Source organism: Bos grunniens, chromosome 4 (genome assembly GCF_055505025.1).
Source record: "Bos grunniens cultivar Pamir isolate PY7600 chromosome 4, Bosgru_T2T1.0, whole genome shotgun sequence".
Taxonomy (NCBI): Eukaryota; Metazoa; Chordata; class Mammalia; order Artiodactyla; family Bovidae; genus Bos; species Bos grunniens.
In genome coordinates, this window is record NC_141168.1 from 57,456,596 (window position 1) to 57,472,625 (window position 16,030).

At 40.1% G+C, this 16,030-nt stretch overlaps 1 protein-coding gene across 2 annotated transcripts in view; it reads left to right on the forward strand.

The window, feature by feature from the left end:
* Positions 1-16,030, forward strand: part of BMPER (BMP binding endothelial regulator) — a 252,348-nt gene that overhangs the window by 171,025 nt on the left and 65,293 nt on the right. The window contains exons 12-13 of one of the 2 annotated variants that reach the window (XR_015163218.1): positions 4,413-4,614; positions 11,333-11,669. Coding sequence is in view for 1 of the 2 variants with exons in the window: in XM_086398479.1 (XP_086254605.1) it covers positions 4,285-4,614; positions 11,333-11,669 (667 nt within the window). In the remaining variant the exon portion in view is untranslated. Of the gene's footprint in view, positions 1-4,284; positions 4,615-11,332; positions 11,670-16,030 lie in introns of both variants that reach the window. The other variant, XM_086398479.1, reaches the window with a different exon arrangement.

A 16,030-nucleotide genomic window follows, 5' to 3' on the forward strand; every position in this document is an offset into this window, starting at 1 on the left:
CTGAGAATGAAAGTCACCTTCTGTGTTTTCAAAGTGACTTTAGTGACTGGGGAAATCTTGTGTTAAGTGAAGAGGAAATAAAATTTCATGTACAGGATAATCTTAACTTCGTTAAAAATATACACAAACATACACACACCCCTGACACCCCAAAATAGTAAACAAGGATTATTTCTTGGTGGTGGAACCGTGAATGAAACTTTTTTTATTCTTATGCTTTTCTGTTTTTGTTTTATTGTATTCTGGGGGAAGCGGGTTAGAATCTTCTCAATTTCTCTTATTTTTTTATGACATGAAGTTGTATGCATACATGTGTGCTAAGTCGCTCCAGTCATGTCCAACTCTTTGCGACACCATGGACTGTGGCCCATCAGGCTCCTCGTCCATGGGATTCTCCAGGCACAAATACTGGAGTGGGTTGCCATGCCCACCTCCAATGAAGTTGTACACTTTCCCCTTAATTTTCACTGACGGATGTTTTGAGAATAATCACTGCTCTCAGAAGGAAGGCATCTTATTAGAATAAATATACTCATGGCAGAAATAAATGTACCTGATGAGGATAAAAGCAAAACATTGGAATTTTTTCTAGAAGCAGCTTGACTCTCTTAATTCTTCTAGCTTTCTTATTAAAGTATGAAACATCAAAGAGATACTTTTTAATTCAGTACTTTCAATTTTTAAAAACAAATGTCCTTATTCCAAGAGTATACATAGTGATTGTAAATAATAAAATGTAAATAATAATGTATATACACATAAACAAGAAAGAGGAAAATAAATATCACACATAATTTCATTACCTAAGAGAAAAAAACATTCTTAGTATTTGGGTTTATGCACTTCTAATCTTTTTTTCCAGTGCCTAGACATTGTATACATATTACTGAAAACAAACCAAAACAAAAATGACATCTGATGATTTGACTTAAAGGACTATGAAAAGCCCTTACATACTGCTGCTTGTAAACTGACATTTTCCCATCCTCTGACTTAAATATATTCAAGCAAGGATAGGGTCTGTTTGTTCAGCTCTATCACTACAGGCTTCCCAGAAGAATGTGACTGGACATCAGGATGTCTGGGACTGTGGCTTATTTTACTGGGTCTGCTGAACAAAAATTATATGCAGATACAGTGTTCATTTTTGTCCCCTAAGTATTTCTCTAGTTTTCTTTTTCAGAGAGGCAGATTTGGTAACCCTGAGAGTCTCACTTTCAGTTTTTCTCCAGTGCACGTGTTCGCTGCTTTTGTGGGATCTGGCATAGGGACCTTGAGCATACAGAAAAAAGGGCCAAGGTTTCAAAATTATTTTAGTGCCCCCAAATGCAGCATGTATTTCTCAGGCATCTTCTTCCTCATGAATTTTTGTTGGCTTCTTCTGTTTTGCCGTTACAAAGAAAATCATCTTGTTCTCCGAACCCTTCTCTTCCACAAGTTAGGCCTCTTGAAAAATATCTTTCCTGATAGCCCTGCTACTGCTGCTAAGTCGCTTCAGTTGTGTCCGACTCTGTGCGACCCCATAGATGGCAGCCCATCAGGCTCCCCCATCCCTGGGATTCTCCAGGCAAGAACACTGGAGTGGGTTGCCATTGCCTTCTCCAAGGAAAAGCCCTACTCAGACATAATTTCCCTTGCCTGGTATCCGTGGATGTCCCTCACTGCTTCCTGCCCAGCTACAATTCAGCTCAGCTTTTCCCAGGACTCCTGGGCCATGCTGCAGGCAGTATATTTTCTGTTGTTTCTTTGAGGATTTAGTTTGCCATGTAATTGACCTTATTGACATACACCCGCACTTGGACTCTTAAAAACAAAAGGACAACAAAAATGAAAACAGAAAAGTGTAAGGCAGAAAAAAAATATCACTCATAGTTGTACCACTAAGAAACAACCTCAGTTTATAATTTTAGGGTTTGTAGGTGTTTGGATATTTATTTTAACATGGTCAAGATTTGTTGTATAGATAGAATTTGGTTTCCTAGTTTTCATTTAACATGGCATAAGTATTTCTTCAAGCACGAACATTAATTACACAAACTTTTTCAATGACTAGATAATAGTTCATTTTCTGGATTTCCTGCCAAAGGCTTAGCTCTTTGTTTAATGTTAGGAGAAAATCTAAATATCCATTTTCTTACAATGTGTCCGTGATCAGTAGGCATGGAGAACAGTGCTAAGGTGTGTAGTGAATTCTTGGTAAATGTTAGCTATTACTGTGTTTGTTAGTGATAATTTTGATGCAGCTGGAGTCAGAACACCTGGAGAAGCCATACGATGTCCCCTGCAGACTCCAGGCAGAAATATAGGGATTCCCTGTGCTTGCTCAACAGCAGAGAGCGGATTTCTCAGGAGTATAATTTCAGCTCCTTCATTTATGTCTTGGCCGTTGCAAGCTGAAATCCATCTGTTACGAGCTCAAGAGCTCAAAAGCCTTGATTGGTTCTGGGTTTTCTTGTTGAATATGTGGCATTAAAAACTCTGAAAAAGCCCTTTGCTTGAATTTGGTGCATCTGGTGGTCAGGTTAACATTTAGTTCTTTTGTGCCATGTGGTAGTATTAACTTTGAACTATATGTCTCCTGACGCCACTTGGGGTGTCCCAAAGAACTTCCTTGCTTCCTATCAACCAGAAAGCACCATTCTCATACCAGGGAGGGATTCCATTCATCAGAATGCGAGAGAAATGTGTAATAGGACAATTTTGAAAGTAATAACATGGAGAAGGGGACTGAAAAATGCAGTATGGAGTGGTTAGATAGGTGGGAAAACTAGTTGGAGTTGGGTATAGGATTTGGAAAGTGGGGACTGGGTGCTGTGCGCTGCAACAAACTGAGTAAAATTTGAGTTATACTGAAAGACCAACCATAAAAAAGGATAAGAAAGAAATTGAAATGGAGGGTGAATTAAAATGTTGCTGCTGAGCTCTCAAGCTTTCTCTCCCACCTTCTTCCCCTAAGTAATCCTTTTCTATAATCCTTGAAGTATTTGAACCCTACATATCAGAAACGATCAGTTCTGTGAGTCTTTATTAAATGTTGACAAGAAAAGCTAACTTAGACAAGTAATTCATTTATAAAATTCCCAATACATCTAATTTATGTGGAGTCACATGAAATTGACATATGAAATGACATAATGTATCATAAAACAACATTAATTTCCAAACACTTTAGAAATTAAATGCACATATTTACTTTGGATCCAGTTGGTCCTACCAAATCTGTTGGCACATCCTTCCTCCCAATGGATGCTTCATTCTTCCCTTACATCTTCAGAATTATTATTTATATGAGATAGTGTCATGTTCTTGACCTGTTCTAGAAACTGATCTTTTTATTTTAGTTCGGACTAATTTCTCTGAATTTCTCATTTCCTGGTTGTGTATGCCTTCTTTAAAACAGATAAAATATCTTTTTATGGGAAACAAATTAATGTCAAATTTTGTTTAAAAAAAAGAAATGATACTTAATTTTCTATATAAACCTTTGGAATGCCCTAAAGCATAAAATTTTACTTGGGTCTCATAGTATTGTATTACTGGTATTTTGAAGTGATGAATTCATTGAAATTTCTTAAACTTAATAAATGATGGGGTTTGCAATTTATTTTTTATCCAACTTTTGATTTTGAATACAAAGATCAAAATATAGGAGGCTTGTATTTCTAGAAAATACACAGAGACAGTTTCATCAGTGTTTTGTTTCTTAACATTAAACATGTATCTGTTTGGCAAGTCTGTTTATCTGTCCTTAGAAATATATGAGTATTGAATATAATACTTTTTTAAGACCATGAATAACATTTAGAATACCATGTTCCCTGATTTTTTGAATCAGTTAAAAGGAAACAATATTGTTGCTTTGATGAATTGTCATATATGCTGCTGCCTTTTATTTATATTTTTGTTCTCATTTATATGGATTATGAAATTTGGCCAGTTCTATTTACAAAATCATCCTAATTTCATTTCTCTAACCTTGACATTAAGACCATAGAAGCATATCAAGGCTCTAAAATAGAGATGCTTTAAAAATTCAGAAGTGTTATAAGTAACTTTTAAGTATAAAAGCACCAGAAGTACTTCATATCCTATGAGATTTGGTACAAACTTTTGGAACAACTGAACTTTTTTTTTTTTTAAGTTGGTTTTCCTTAGTGTATTTCTGCTCAGGCCCTCCCTTTACCTGGCAGGTGCCCCTATCAAGTTTATTGCAGAGACCCTTGTTTTTCTCTTTGAATCCTGTGCTCGGTTTATGACCTGCTTTTGTCTCTCACTCATCCGCAGAGCCCGGCGTCTGCACGGTGTTTGGAGACCCCCACTACAACACTTTTGACGGACGGACATTTAACTTTCAGGGGACGTGTCAGTACGTGTTGACAAAAGACTGCTCCTCCCCTGCCTCGCCCTTTCAGGTGCTGGTGAAGAACGACGCGCGCAGGACCCGCTCCTTCTCCTGGACCAAGTCGGTGGACCTGGTGCTGGGCGCCGGCACCGTCAGCCTCCAGCAGCACCTGACGGTGCGCTGGAACGGCTCGCGCATCGCGCTGCCCTGCCACGCGCCGCAGTTCCACATCGACCTGGACGGCTACCTCTTGAAAGTGACGACCAAAGCAGGTGGGCTTCCAGAAGCAAGGGCCTTCTGTGTACCTCTGGCGCTTCCCTCTGCCTCACCAACTGGTGCCCAGAAGCTGCAGCTGCTCCCCCTCTTCCTCCGTGGAGGAAAACCAGAGGCAGAGAAGTCCACCAACTGCAAGGGTTGCTTCATTCTCCAGATGCCACAAAATAGCTGGAGAAAATTGGCATACCGAGGAGCCTTGCAATCTGATGCCAGTCACCCGCAACATGCGATCTGTCCACATCCAGTGTCTTTTCATCCTCATTCCGAAAATAGCAGTTGTTCTCTCCGGATAACCACTGTCTCATGTTGTGTTGCTATTTTAGGTCATTGATGTCCAGCTTGGAATTGTCAGTGTCTTTCCCAGCTCAGCTAGTCATGTGCAGTTTCACATCTGTGAGAAAGAGTGTTTCCTTGTTAACATCTGTCCAAGAAGGAGGGAATCCTCAAAAGCAAACTGCAAACCTGTGGGTGTGCGTATGGGAGTGGGGATGATGGGCTGTGTGACCAGCAGTCCTGTCCATTCTGGACCTGGGGAAGGCTGCTTATTGAGTTGATGGGCACAACTGTCAGCTCCTGCTGGAAGACACTTAGGGTGCTTGCTCTGAAAGCACTCTCTCCAGCCATGGGCTCATGGAGCTGGCCACTGATTCTGAGACCTTTTCTCAGCATCACATATTGCCTGAGACTTGCTGGACTCTGTTGCCACTCCACTGGCAGATACATTCCCCCTAAACCAAACTGTTCATAGTTGCTAATAAGTGACTCATAGGGGTTCACAGAGGCCCACATTCTTGTCTGTGAGATGTTGCCTAAGAGAGACATCTTAGAAGCAGAACTCTACCCTTTATTATCAGCCCCAAAGAATGAATTCAGTTTGTTCACACATTTTGTATGATATCATGAATGCTTCCTTCCATGCTGCCTTTGGTTAGTGCATATTTTGGTCAGTTGGATATTGAATTGCATGTCCTCTTAGCATGCTGTTTCTTTAAGCATGATATTTGAGGAAGTCAGCATATATATATATATATATATTTTACTTTGTGCATTAATGAAAATTTAACAATGTAAAAGCATCACTTGGGTTCCAGTTTCTTTATCTAATATGGATCAGAAAGGGAAACATTTGATAGAGCAGGCACTTTTGAGGGAATGCAGAGATTGTTCTCCATGGTACTTTCAGAACCCTGTTTTCTGTTCAAGTCAAAATATATTCGGTAAATTGATTTGAGCTGATGAAATGCCAGCTTAGCTAAACAAAGGCAGGAAACCAAAGAGAAACCCACGGAGATTTTTATTTAGAGAGTATGACATGGTTTCAGTGAGAAATGTTAAATATTAATGTATTCGAGCATTCTATAGAGAAGAATGTTCACTTTGAAAGTGGTAGATGTGAAGAGTTCTGTTCTTTCAACTTCAGAGGGATTAATCCACCCCAGAAAATTCAGACACCAGTTGTTAACATTCAAATGACATGTCACTCTGCACATGTAGGCCTCAGCTCATCTCTTTGAAGGAGGCAACAATTTGTGGCTTCACGTAAAATGGACACAAAACGACCTATTATTACACAGACTAATTAGAAGTACCTTGTTTATCTTTTTGCATGCCGGCTGAACATAATGGATACTACTGATATGGAAATTATTAGCCATAACCCAATTCTCAGAGGAATTCTGCATATTCAGAATTACTAACAGTCGAGGAGGTTCAGAACTGCTCCTCTCACAGCTGGCAATACCTTACGGAATAAATGTCCTCTTTGTAAGGACTTCACATGGTAAAAATGAGCAAAAGGATGAGGCTGCTAAGAAAATAATAATAGGTCATAAATGCCATAATTGGATTAGTCAATTTAACTCTTCTAGGCCTTGAATTCAGTTTTGCAGTTTGTCTTTTTTCCATCTCTCTTGCCATGATGCAGCTAATTTACGTGGTACCTTTTATACGCAGGTGACCAACTTCCTATAGCACACGGAGGGCACAAACCTTCTGCTTCCTAGGGAAGAACTATATATCTCTGGGTGCTAAAATTGCTTTGAAATTATCTTTTGAATGGAACAATTCCATTTCCAGACAATAGTCCTTTCTACTCTGGTCCCCAAATCTCAGTTTGTACTATCCCTTAGGGATGTTTTCATTTTTATTACCTATTGATTGTCTATCTAAAATATCACAGTATATCCTTTGAATGTTTGTTCTTCCTCCATAATCTTTTTCATAAGCTCAAGTGATCAAAGGCTATTTCTTTGAAATAGCCGTTTAAATCAAGACTGCAGGTGTAAGTTGGGAGATAGAGGGAAATGACTCTTCACCCCTGTGATTTATAGACTCAGCACTTCATGATAGAATCTTTTGGCAGAAGAGCACAGGTGGCTGTGTAGCTTGGGTGGAATTAAGCAGTAGTTACATATCTAAGAACAACTAGGGTAGTACAGAAGGCAAAGCAAGGCTTGGAAGCTTGAGAAAGCTCTGCTCCTTCCTGTCACAACTCCCCTCTCTCCCCCGCCCAACTCTCGGCACTTAGCGAATCATTTAAAATATTTCCTTTCTGCCATCTGTTCACTTCATCAACTCCACCTGAAAGAGTTACGTCAGATCCACCTGAAAGTATTAACATATGGGAGTGTGGCTTTGTATTTTACTTTTGGTAAAACTCTACATCTGAGGAACCTGAAGTATATGTATGTTGCTGTTGTTCAGCCGCTAAGTTGTGTCCAACTCATTGCAACCCTATGAACAGCAGCACGTGAGGCTTGCCTACACACACACACACACACACACACACACACACACATTCCTTTGGTTTAAACTCTAAGCAGAAAAAATTCTCCATTTTTAAGCATCACTATGGTATATCTACAGATTTTGCACCTCCTCTCTCTTAAAAGTGGACTGCAGCAAAAGCAACAATAACAACCAAAAACAAATAAACAAAAGCAACCACAAAATAAAAGACCGACAACTTTCCCACCAAAAAAAAAAATTAGTAATCTGGAGCCAGGTCACACACTTGAAGGGTGAAAAACAGGTTGGTAAAACATTCACTGGTGCAAAGGAAAATTGGAAGACTCTTCATCCAGTGGAAGGAATGCAGCTGCTGCTCACATCCCAGATGAGACATGTGCTTCAGCTTTGGCCTTCTGACTGCCAGTTGTTTCTACCAATTTCCCATGCAGAGAATTGGGAAACTCATCCCAGCTGCAGAAAAGACTAACCCCAAACCCTCAAACACTTCCATGGCATTTTCATTTCATAAGATGCCTATTTAAAATCTCTTTTGGAAAAGCAATGAGTTTTTCAATTACAACTTATTCATTTTTTTTTTGCCTGTCACTACTGTAATTTACTTTGCATGGATTTTACTCGTGTAGAGAGTAAAAATAACCATGCAAATACGTGTGTATATGATACAAGAATAGACAAAGTCATCTGTAGTCAAGTAAGTCATCCAAACACAATAGGAAGCCTAACACTGTTCTGTAAATATCCTCTTAACATGATGATAAAAAGAGGAGAAAAAGGGAGTGAATTACAAATTATTCTCTTACTTTGAGGATTGTGTTTCATGAAAGAGATGTCAAGAGTCTTGAGAAAAAAAGCAAAAGTGTTAGTCATTCGTCATGTCTGACTCTTTATGACCCCATGGACTGTATGTAGCTTGTCAGGCTCTTCTATCCATGGAATTCACCAGGCAAGAATACTGGAGTGGATAGGGAATATTACTGATGCAGGAATCGAACCTAAGCCTTCTGCCTTGTAGGCAGAATCTTTACCATCTGAGCCGCCAGGGAAACCCCAAGAATACTGGAGTGGGTAGCCATTCCCTTTTCCAGGGAATCTTCCTGACCCAGAGATTGAACATGAGCCTCCTATATTGCAGATTCTTTATCATCTGAGCAACCAGAGAAGCCCAGAGTCTTGAGAAGAGTATATTTAAAACACAGTGGGCCTGCATCTTCTTAAGCATGCAGGAACCACCAGTCCATTGCAAAGAAAGAATGACTGACTTGTTCCCTGTGAGTTGAATTCCCATGAACTCAGTTGCCCAAAATCTCAAATTTATTGTATCACTGCCAGTAATTTTGTTGGAGCTTCTTTGGATGTAAATTCTCGACCAATGTGGCACTTGGAAGAGCAGTGTTTGCCTGCTGTCTAGGAAAGAGATTTGTAGTTTGGAAAATTTTGCAAGGTGGAAAATCTTTGGAATTATGCTCTAAAAGTTAGAACGTTGTATGGAATTGATTTTCTCCCTTCGTTTCTCTGGCTGGGCAGCTGCCTAGTTACAGGAGTATGAGGTCAAGTTTCTTTTATACCTTAGAGAGTATATTACAAATCAAATTACAGTTTGCTTGTCTTTTTTCAAAATGTTATTTCAGTGTCTTAACTGGCATGAAATTCACAAATTTCTTTGGCTTTGCTGACTCATTGTGTCAATTTACAGTATAATTCATTCATTTAGTGAGAATATACTACGTGCCAGATACTGTGTTCGATGATGGGGCGTGAAGAAATAGAAATTGTTTTATACAATAGTTGTGATTGTCAGAATTGACCCAATGTTTGAGATCCTCACAGGAGATCAGTCCAGTGTGTGGACAGACTAGCAGCCTGTCCTTGCTCTGATCACCTTGTCCCATCATTGTCTTCTCTTCACTCAGTTACTCCCAAAGCCCAAAAGAGACTTTCTTATGACCTTCTTTCCTTCTTTTTAGCTAATTCTATTCAATTGCTTTCGGGAACTGAGTTGCTTCTCCTGACCAAGAAACCTTCTCTACCTTTGCCTTGGGCTGAGAATACTTCTGTTCTTTTCATGTACCATACATGATTTCCATGTGAGTCTTTTGGTTTATTTCTTGAGAAATCCAGTTTCGGACCACTGGTTTATTCTACCAATAATTTCCCCTAAAGCAGATCTGTAACTCTTTCTTATGTCAGTTGTGTGACCTGCTTGCAGAATGCTATTTGGCCAGGTTTTTCTCCTCTAGGACAATGACCAAAGGAATATTGGCTTTAGAATATTGGCTTAGGGAATATTATCTGTAGCATCTTACTTCTGGGTGTTTCCTACTGCTCTTACATCACTCTAATGTTGCCTTATGCCAATTTTATATTCAAACAAGATCCATTCCATCCCTCCCCACCCCTTTCTTCTTTCTCATCACCACCTTATCTCCCAACTTCTGAGCATCTTCTGAGCATTTACTCATCAGGCTAATGTTGATCCTTCAGGAACAAAGATAAAGTCTTCTTAAAAAAAAAGAAAAAGAAGCTCTCTCTGGATACTCAGAAAGGACTAAATCAAAGACTAGGTTTTGTCAGAAATCCAAGAGGATAAGATTGAAAACACACAGCTGGGGATATTTTCTATTTTTTTCTGTTAAAACGGAGCTTTCTTTGTGGGCTGTCACTCTTAGGAGACAGTGACAGTGAGTAAGGAGGAGTCCCAGAGCAGAAATGCACTGTGACCTGTTGTAGATGTCCCCTCGGTCCTCATCTACAGCACTGGTACCTAGTTCATCCATTCACTGGGTAGCTCGGGCACTGCCAAGATATTACCAAGAGAACAGTAAGAAGGGCTTCCACCACACACTTGAGACATAAAGAAAATGTTAATACCAGAATCATCATTTGCTCTGGGTTGATCCTCAAAAGACTTTTCATGAAACCCTCTCCTTTGTCTTATGGGTAGTGTGTTCACATACTGCATCATTTCTTCCTGGCATCCCGATCAAACTGATCTGTGCTGTGTGACAGCAGAGCCTGGCTGTCCGACCCATGACAGAGATTCCACTCTTCAGTGGGGTCACTTGTTACAGTAAATCCTAGACACTCAGGGCTAGTAGGTCGGGAGAAAATGAATGTTCTCAAATTCTCCAACTGTTTAGATGGTCAGTTCAGCAAACCAAGAGGGGATTATGTTCTCAACCTTGTGGAATGAAGATCGTTTCCTCAGTGAACAGTGCTGTCCAGGTGATTCTGTCCAGCACATGAGGAATTTTGACCTATGGCCTGGTAGCCTCCATGCTTGCTCAAATGTTGAAGCTATGATCAGCCCAGGTATGCATGGAGACCCCAACCTAGGTCTCATAACATCTCAACCATGGAAGCACGGATTAAACAGCTGTGTGTATCTCATGGATGACTAAAATAATGGGAGGCAAATGTTTTCATTTGTATGAGTGTTGTCCTTTGAAGAGGATGTGTTCAGAAGCTTTATATTTATTACTTTAATACTTCCACTATGGCAAATAATTTGGAAATTTTCACTTGGCTCTAAATATCATCATATGGGGAGAATATTAGATAAAGAGAAAATTACATTTCAAATTATCATCTTTGTTATCTTTCCATTTCCACATTATAGTCATTGTTGGATAAATGAAAACATGATGTGAACCAAGACAATTACTCTGAAAAAGGGCAAAAATATAAACTGTAGAGTAACATGGTCAATGAAGAATCATCTGTAAGTCACACTACATATAAGATAACATTGTAAGGGCAAAACTCATACATTTAAAAAGTTCTAAGCCCCAATAATTGATTTGTGTAATATCACACAATGTTCGATGTGGAGAGACTGAAAGGTAATCAAGATTTTAGTGAGGTCCTTAGTCTTCCTTGTTAGAGGATAGTCATATGTACTGTATAAGAATCTACACTTGAAAACTATTGGTGGATTCAAGAGTGATTGCTTCTTGTTTCCTCTAGGTTTGGAAATATCCTGGGATGGAGACAGTTTTGTAGAAGTCATGGCTGCCCCCCATCTCAAGGGCAAACTCTGTGGTCTTTGTGGCAACTACAATGGACATAAGCGTGATGACTTAATTGGTGGAGATGGAAGCTTCAAGTTTGATGTGGATGACTTTGCCGAGTCCTGGAGAGTGGAGTCCAATGAGTTCTGTAACAGACCCCAGAGAAAACCAGTACCTGAACTGTGTCAAGGGACAGTGAAGGTAAAGCTTAGAGCCCATCGAGAATGCCAGAAACTCAAATCCTGGGAATTTCAGACCTGCCACTCAACTGTGGACTACACTACTTTCTACCGGTAAGTACAGTACTTTCAGGAATGGGCTTGGGTTACACACCAGAGATAGACTTGACCTTGAAACAGAAACTGTCAAATCCCTTGGTGTACCAGGGCCCCCAAAGCATAGTCTAAATACCCCTACTTCTTTCTTGTCTTGAGACTGATCTCCTCTTGAATCAGTCTCACATTATGTCTCAAAGTAAGAAATTGTAGGGAGTACTTCAGAGTTATCTTCTATAAGTGATTGTTTTTGTGTCTGCAGGTTCACTGGGAAGCTAGGGACACCCTAGGGTTTTTCCAGGTGTTAGCCTGACTCTAAGATTGAGGAGTGCTTCCCAAATTCTGGCCTGAAATACAATTTTGTAGGGCAGAAGTGGGAATCTCAAATTGCTCTGGCTGCCTTTGGGTATTTCAGTGAGCTCGGTTATTCTAGGTTTGAGGAAGGGTTCATCGGGTCTTTCCCATGGTCTGGCCCCAAACAAATCTGCACACAGAAAATGAGGTGGCCAGATGAGAGTTCCTTGGATTTTAGCCAACTATGAGACTTTGTGTCCAGAGTTAGAGGAGTATAGAAACAGGGCTTAAGAGGTGGAGGAAGGAAGGTCTCTCAGTAAGACTGTGGGTTCCATAACCTTTTCTAATTCTGATTAACCCCTTTCCATACAAAGCAACTGGTTACAGAGGAGACTTGGCTTTGACATCCATGCTACAAGGTTGCATCTGTGAATGGATGAATTTGGCCTGGTTGTACTTCCATTTACTGCACGATTCCATGGGTTCAAGAGCTGTGACTATCTATAACTTTAACCACCACTGGGTGTGGGAGGAAACATGAGATGAACACAGCCTCAAAAGGCCTTGTTTAAGCGATTTGCCCATGCCTCTTAAAATGAGAAAACTCCTGTGGTCTGAAGCCACAGAGAAGTTATTTTTACTCTTTAATTGCCACCAGTTTCTTTCCCCTAGTTCTCATTAAATGTGATTTTTAAAAATTTATTTGATCTTTGGATGTAAAAGATAAAGGTCTATAAAGTCAGCTCAAAGTGTGGTGAAAAAGGACGATCCCTGTCATCACAAATTCCTGAACATGACTGCATCTGTCAAACCATTTGGCTCCAACTCGTGTATTTAGTTTCTTCAAGCCATTTTCTGGTTGTAATTTGAATTCTCTGGGTTCCCTTCTTTCTCCTCCCTAAACCACCCAATGGATTGACCTCACCCTTGTCTATTGAAATTGAAAGATCTTTAATGCTTTCTGGAGTGGGTTAAGCACCTGGATAGACAAACCAGGGTTCACTTTGAAACTAAATACCCATCACTTGAAAGTCTGATGGGAAGCAGTTGTTGTTTAGTCGCTAAGTCATATCTGACTCTTTTGTGACTCCATGGACTGTAGCCCGTCAGGCTCGTCTCTCCATTTAATTCTCCAGGCAAAGATACCAGAGTGGGTTGCCATTTCCTTCTCCAGGGGATCTTCTGGACCCAGGGATTGAATCCGTGTCTCCTGAATTGGCAGGTGGATTCTTTATCGCTGAGCCACCAGGGCAGCTTGAATAGGAAGCAATAGAGCACAGTAATTAAGAACTTTATGGTCTCTCTGAGCTAAAAATCCAGCCCAACTTTACAAACTTAAAAAGTTATTTAAGCTCTCCAAACCTTGGTTTACTTATCTGGGAAATGCAGATGGTAAAAGAACCTACCTTGAAGAGCCATCGTTCAGATTCCGTGAGATGATGAAAGTAAATACATCTGCTTAACCCAGTGCCCTGGAGTAATAAGTACTCTGTAATTGTTGGCTACTATCATATCTTCTATCATTAATTAAATGATTAGCCAGGGTTAAGGCCTCTTTTGGATGCTCTCCTAGCCCAGTCGTGGATTTGGATTGGACCCTTCTCTGTCTGAATTAGAATGGAAAGGCTATACTTCTCCCAGGACCCTAGCAGTCCACACCTTTGGTCTTCATCCCATTTCAAAGGAATGTGTTGAAAGCAAATATTGGAGAGCAGGCCTGTAGAGATTCATCCCTTTTTGCAAATTTCTATTTCTTTGCTCTTTGGTGATTTATTTTGTATTATGATCCCTGGACTGTGAGCAGGAATATGATGAGCACCTTGGCAGCAGTCATGAGAAATGACGTTGATGTGAACAGAGAGAATGGGAACTGTTAGGTGGCCAGACAGATGCTTGCCTTCTGCTCTTGAAAGTCGCTACAACAGCTACAGTGGCACAGTAAGGGATGGGGGAGTCACTGTGTAAGGGGCTGGGTGCCTGAGTTTGGAGAGCTTTTGAGAATGCTCTCAGGATCTTTGTGTACTGAGGTTTGGAGGATAGAGCATGGTGGGAGGTGAGCTTATGTTCTGCTGTGTGTGGTGTAGGGGCAGAGCCCCCTTCCAGGCCAGCCACTCCCTGGGAGAGGCAAGGGGAGCTCAGGAAGGCAGAGCTGGGCGATCCTGACTGTCACTCGCTTTGTTGAAGACCTCACTCTCCAACTGAGAGATTCACCTTCATGAATTTTCAAGTGAGGGTCACCAGTATTGGGTAGATCTTGGATTTCTTTCTTTCTTCCAAGCACAGATGTAGCAGGAGAAAGGAAAGAAACAGGGTCAACATGGAAAGAGAATTCTGTTCTCAAGTGATTTCCAGCAAAGACCAAACCTTAGGGAGCCTTTAAGAAGCAATGGACTAAGAAGGTATTGGGTGGTCCCAGGATGGGTGTAACCTTAACTCTGACACTTGCTAGCTGTGTGGTCCTGGTAGCTTGCTGAGCTTCAGATTCTTTGTCTGTAGACTAGACATGGCAGCAGCTACCTGGTGGTGCTCCTCCAAGGCCTGAGGTCAATGGGCAGTGCCATGTTGGCATGTGATAGACAGGCAGTCTTGGTCTTGGCACAGTATGCTTTATCCTGTGTACCTTCCTTTTTATGGAGAATCTTGCCCCTGCTCAGCCACTTACGTTTCTGATACTTGGTATCTTCTCCTGTTCTCATTGTGGAGAACAGATTAGATAGAGTCTCACTGATGTATCTGCAGAGCAATTAAAAAATGAAAAAATTCTCTTTTGTGACATTGAATGAAATATGGTAAGTTAAGATGCATTGTAAATGTTTAAAAAATTGTTTTTACCTTATCTAGAAAAACGTTTCAGATGAACCTATTTTCAGGGTAGAAATAGATGCAGACATAGAGAATAGATGTGGGTGGGAGAAGGGGAGTGTGGGACAAATTGGGAGATTAAGGTTGACATATATGCAAATGTAGTTCAGTTGCTAAGTCGTGTCTGACTTTTTGTGACCCCATGGACTGCAGCATGCCCATGCGTGAAATGGATAGCTAGTGGGAATCTGCTGTAAAGCACAGGAAGCTCACCTCAGTGCCCTGTGATGACTTGGGTGGGTGGGTTGGAGGTGGGGGAGGGAGGAAGGCTCATGAGGGAGGGAATATATGTATACACATAGCTGATTCACTTCATTGTACAGAAGAAACTAGCACAACATTGTAAAGCAATTATACTCCAGAAAAAGAGCATAATACGTGTTCATTGTATAATATATAAGTAACATGAAAAAGAATAAAGAAGAAAATAGCTATCACATGACATTCCACACATGTAAAATTTTTCCTGCCTATTTTATGTCATTGGTGGAATTTCTAAAATGAAGCTTAAAACACTGTCAATGTTATGTGTGTTAAGTGCTGTGATCTTTTTTATGAGTCAATATAGGACTAGAGAGATATGTCTTGATGTCATGAAAGGTCCTATATATAAATTGTATATAAATTCGATTCCTTTCATTTTCTCCTTATCCTTCAAAGAAATATCTGTATTTTCCTCTAAGACAAAGAATAAAGTTGCATAATATACGAATGCAACCTTCCAAGTACCATTGTATTTGTTACGTAGAGAGGGAGAGGATACAGGAGGTATTTCTCTGAGGAAATTTTACCACTTTTGGCTTTCCTTAATTATGTGGCAATGTCCACAGGGAGAATTCTATTATAAATATGAGATAGTTCTTCCTATAAGATCAAAATAACAATTCTGATTTCTCTGAGTTAGAGTTTACTTTTGAGATGTCTAGGACTTAGAACTCATTTTATTTTAGTCTTACCCAGTTCAAAAATTTTAATAGTAAACTGTCTATTGTCTAAAAACTCAAAAACTTTTGCAAATAAATAAGAGATGACTCCATAGTAGCCAAGACTTTTTTTTTTTCCTCTTTTGGGAAACTTTGGTTTTGCTTATTTTTTCTTCACAAATTAGTTCCACCAATCGTGGCCTCATTTGGTATAAAAATGTAATATTCAAAGTCTTTGTGATCAGCGTGATTTGGTTTCATTAACCCATTGAATATATTTGGATGCAAAATAACTTAATC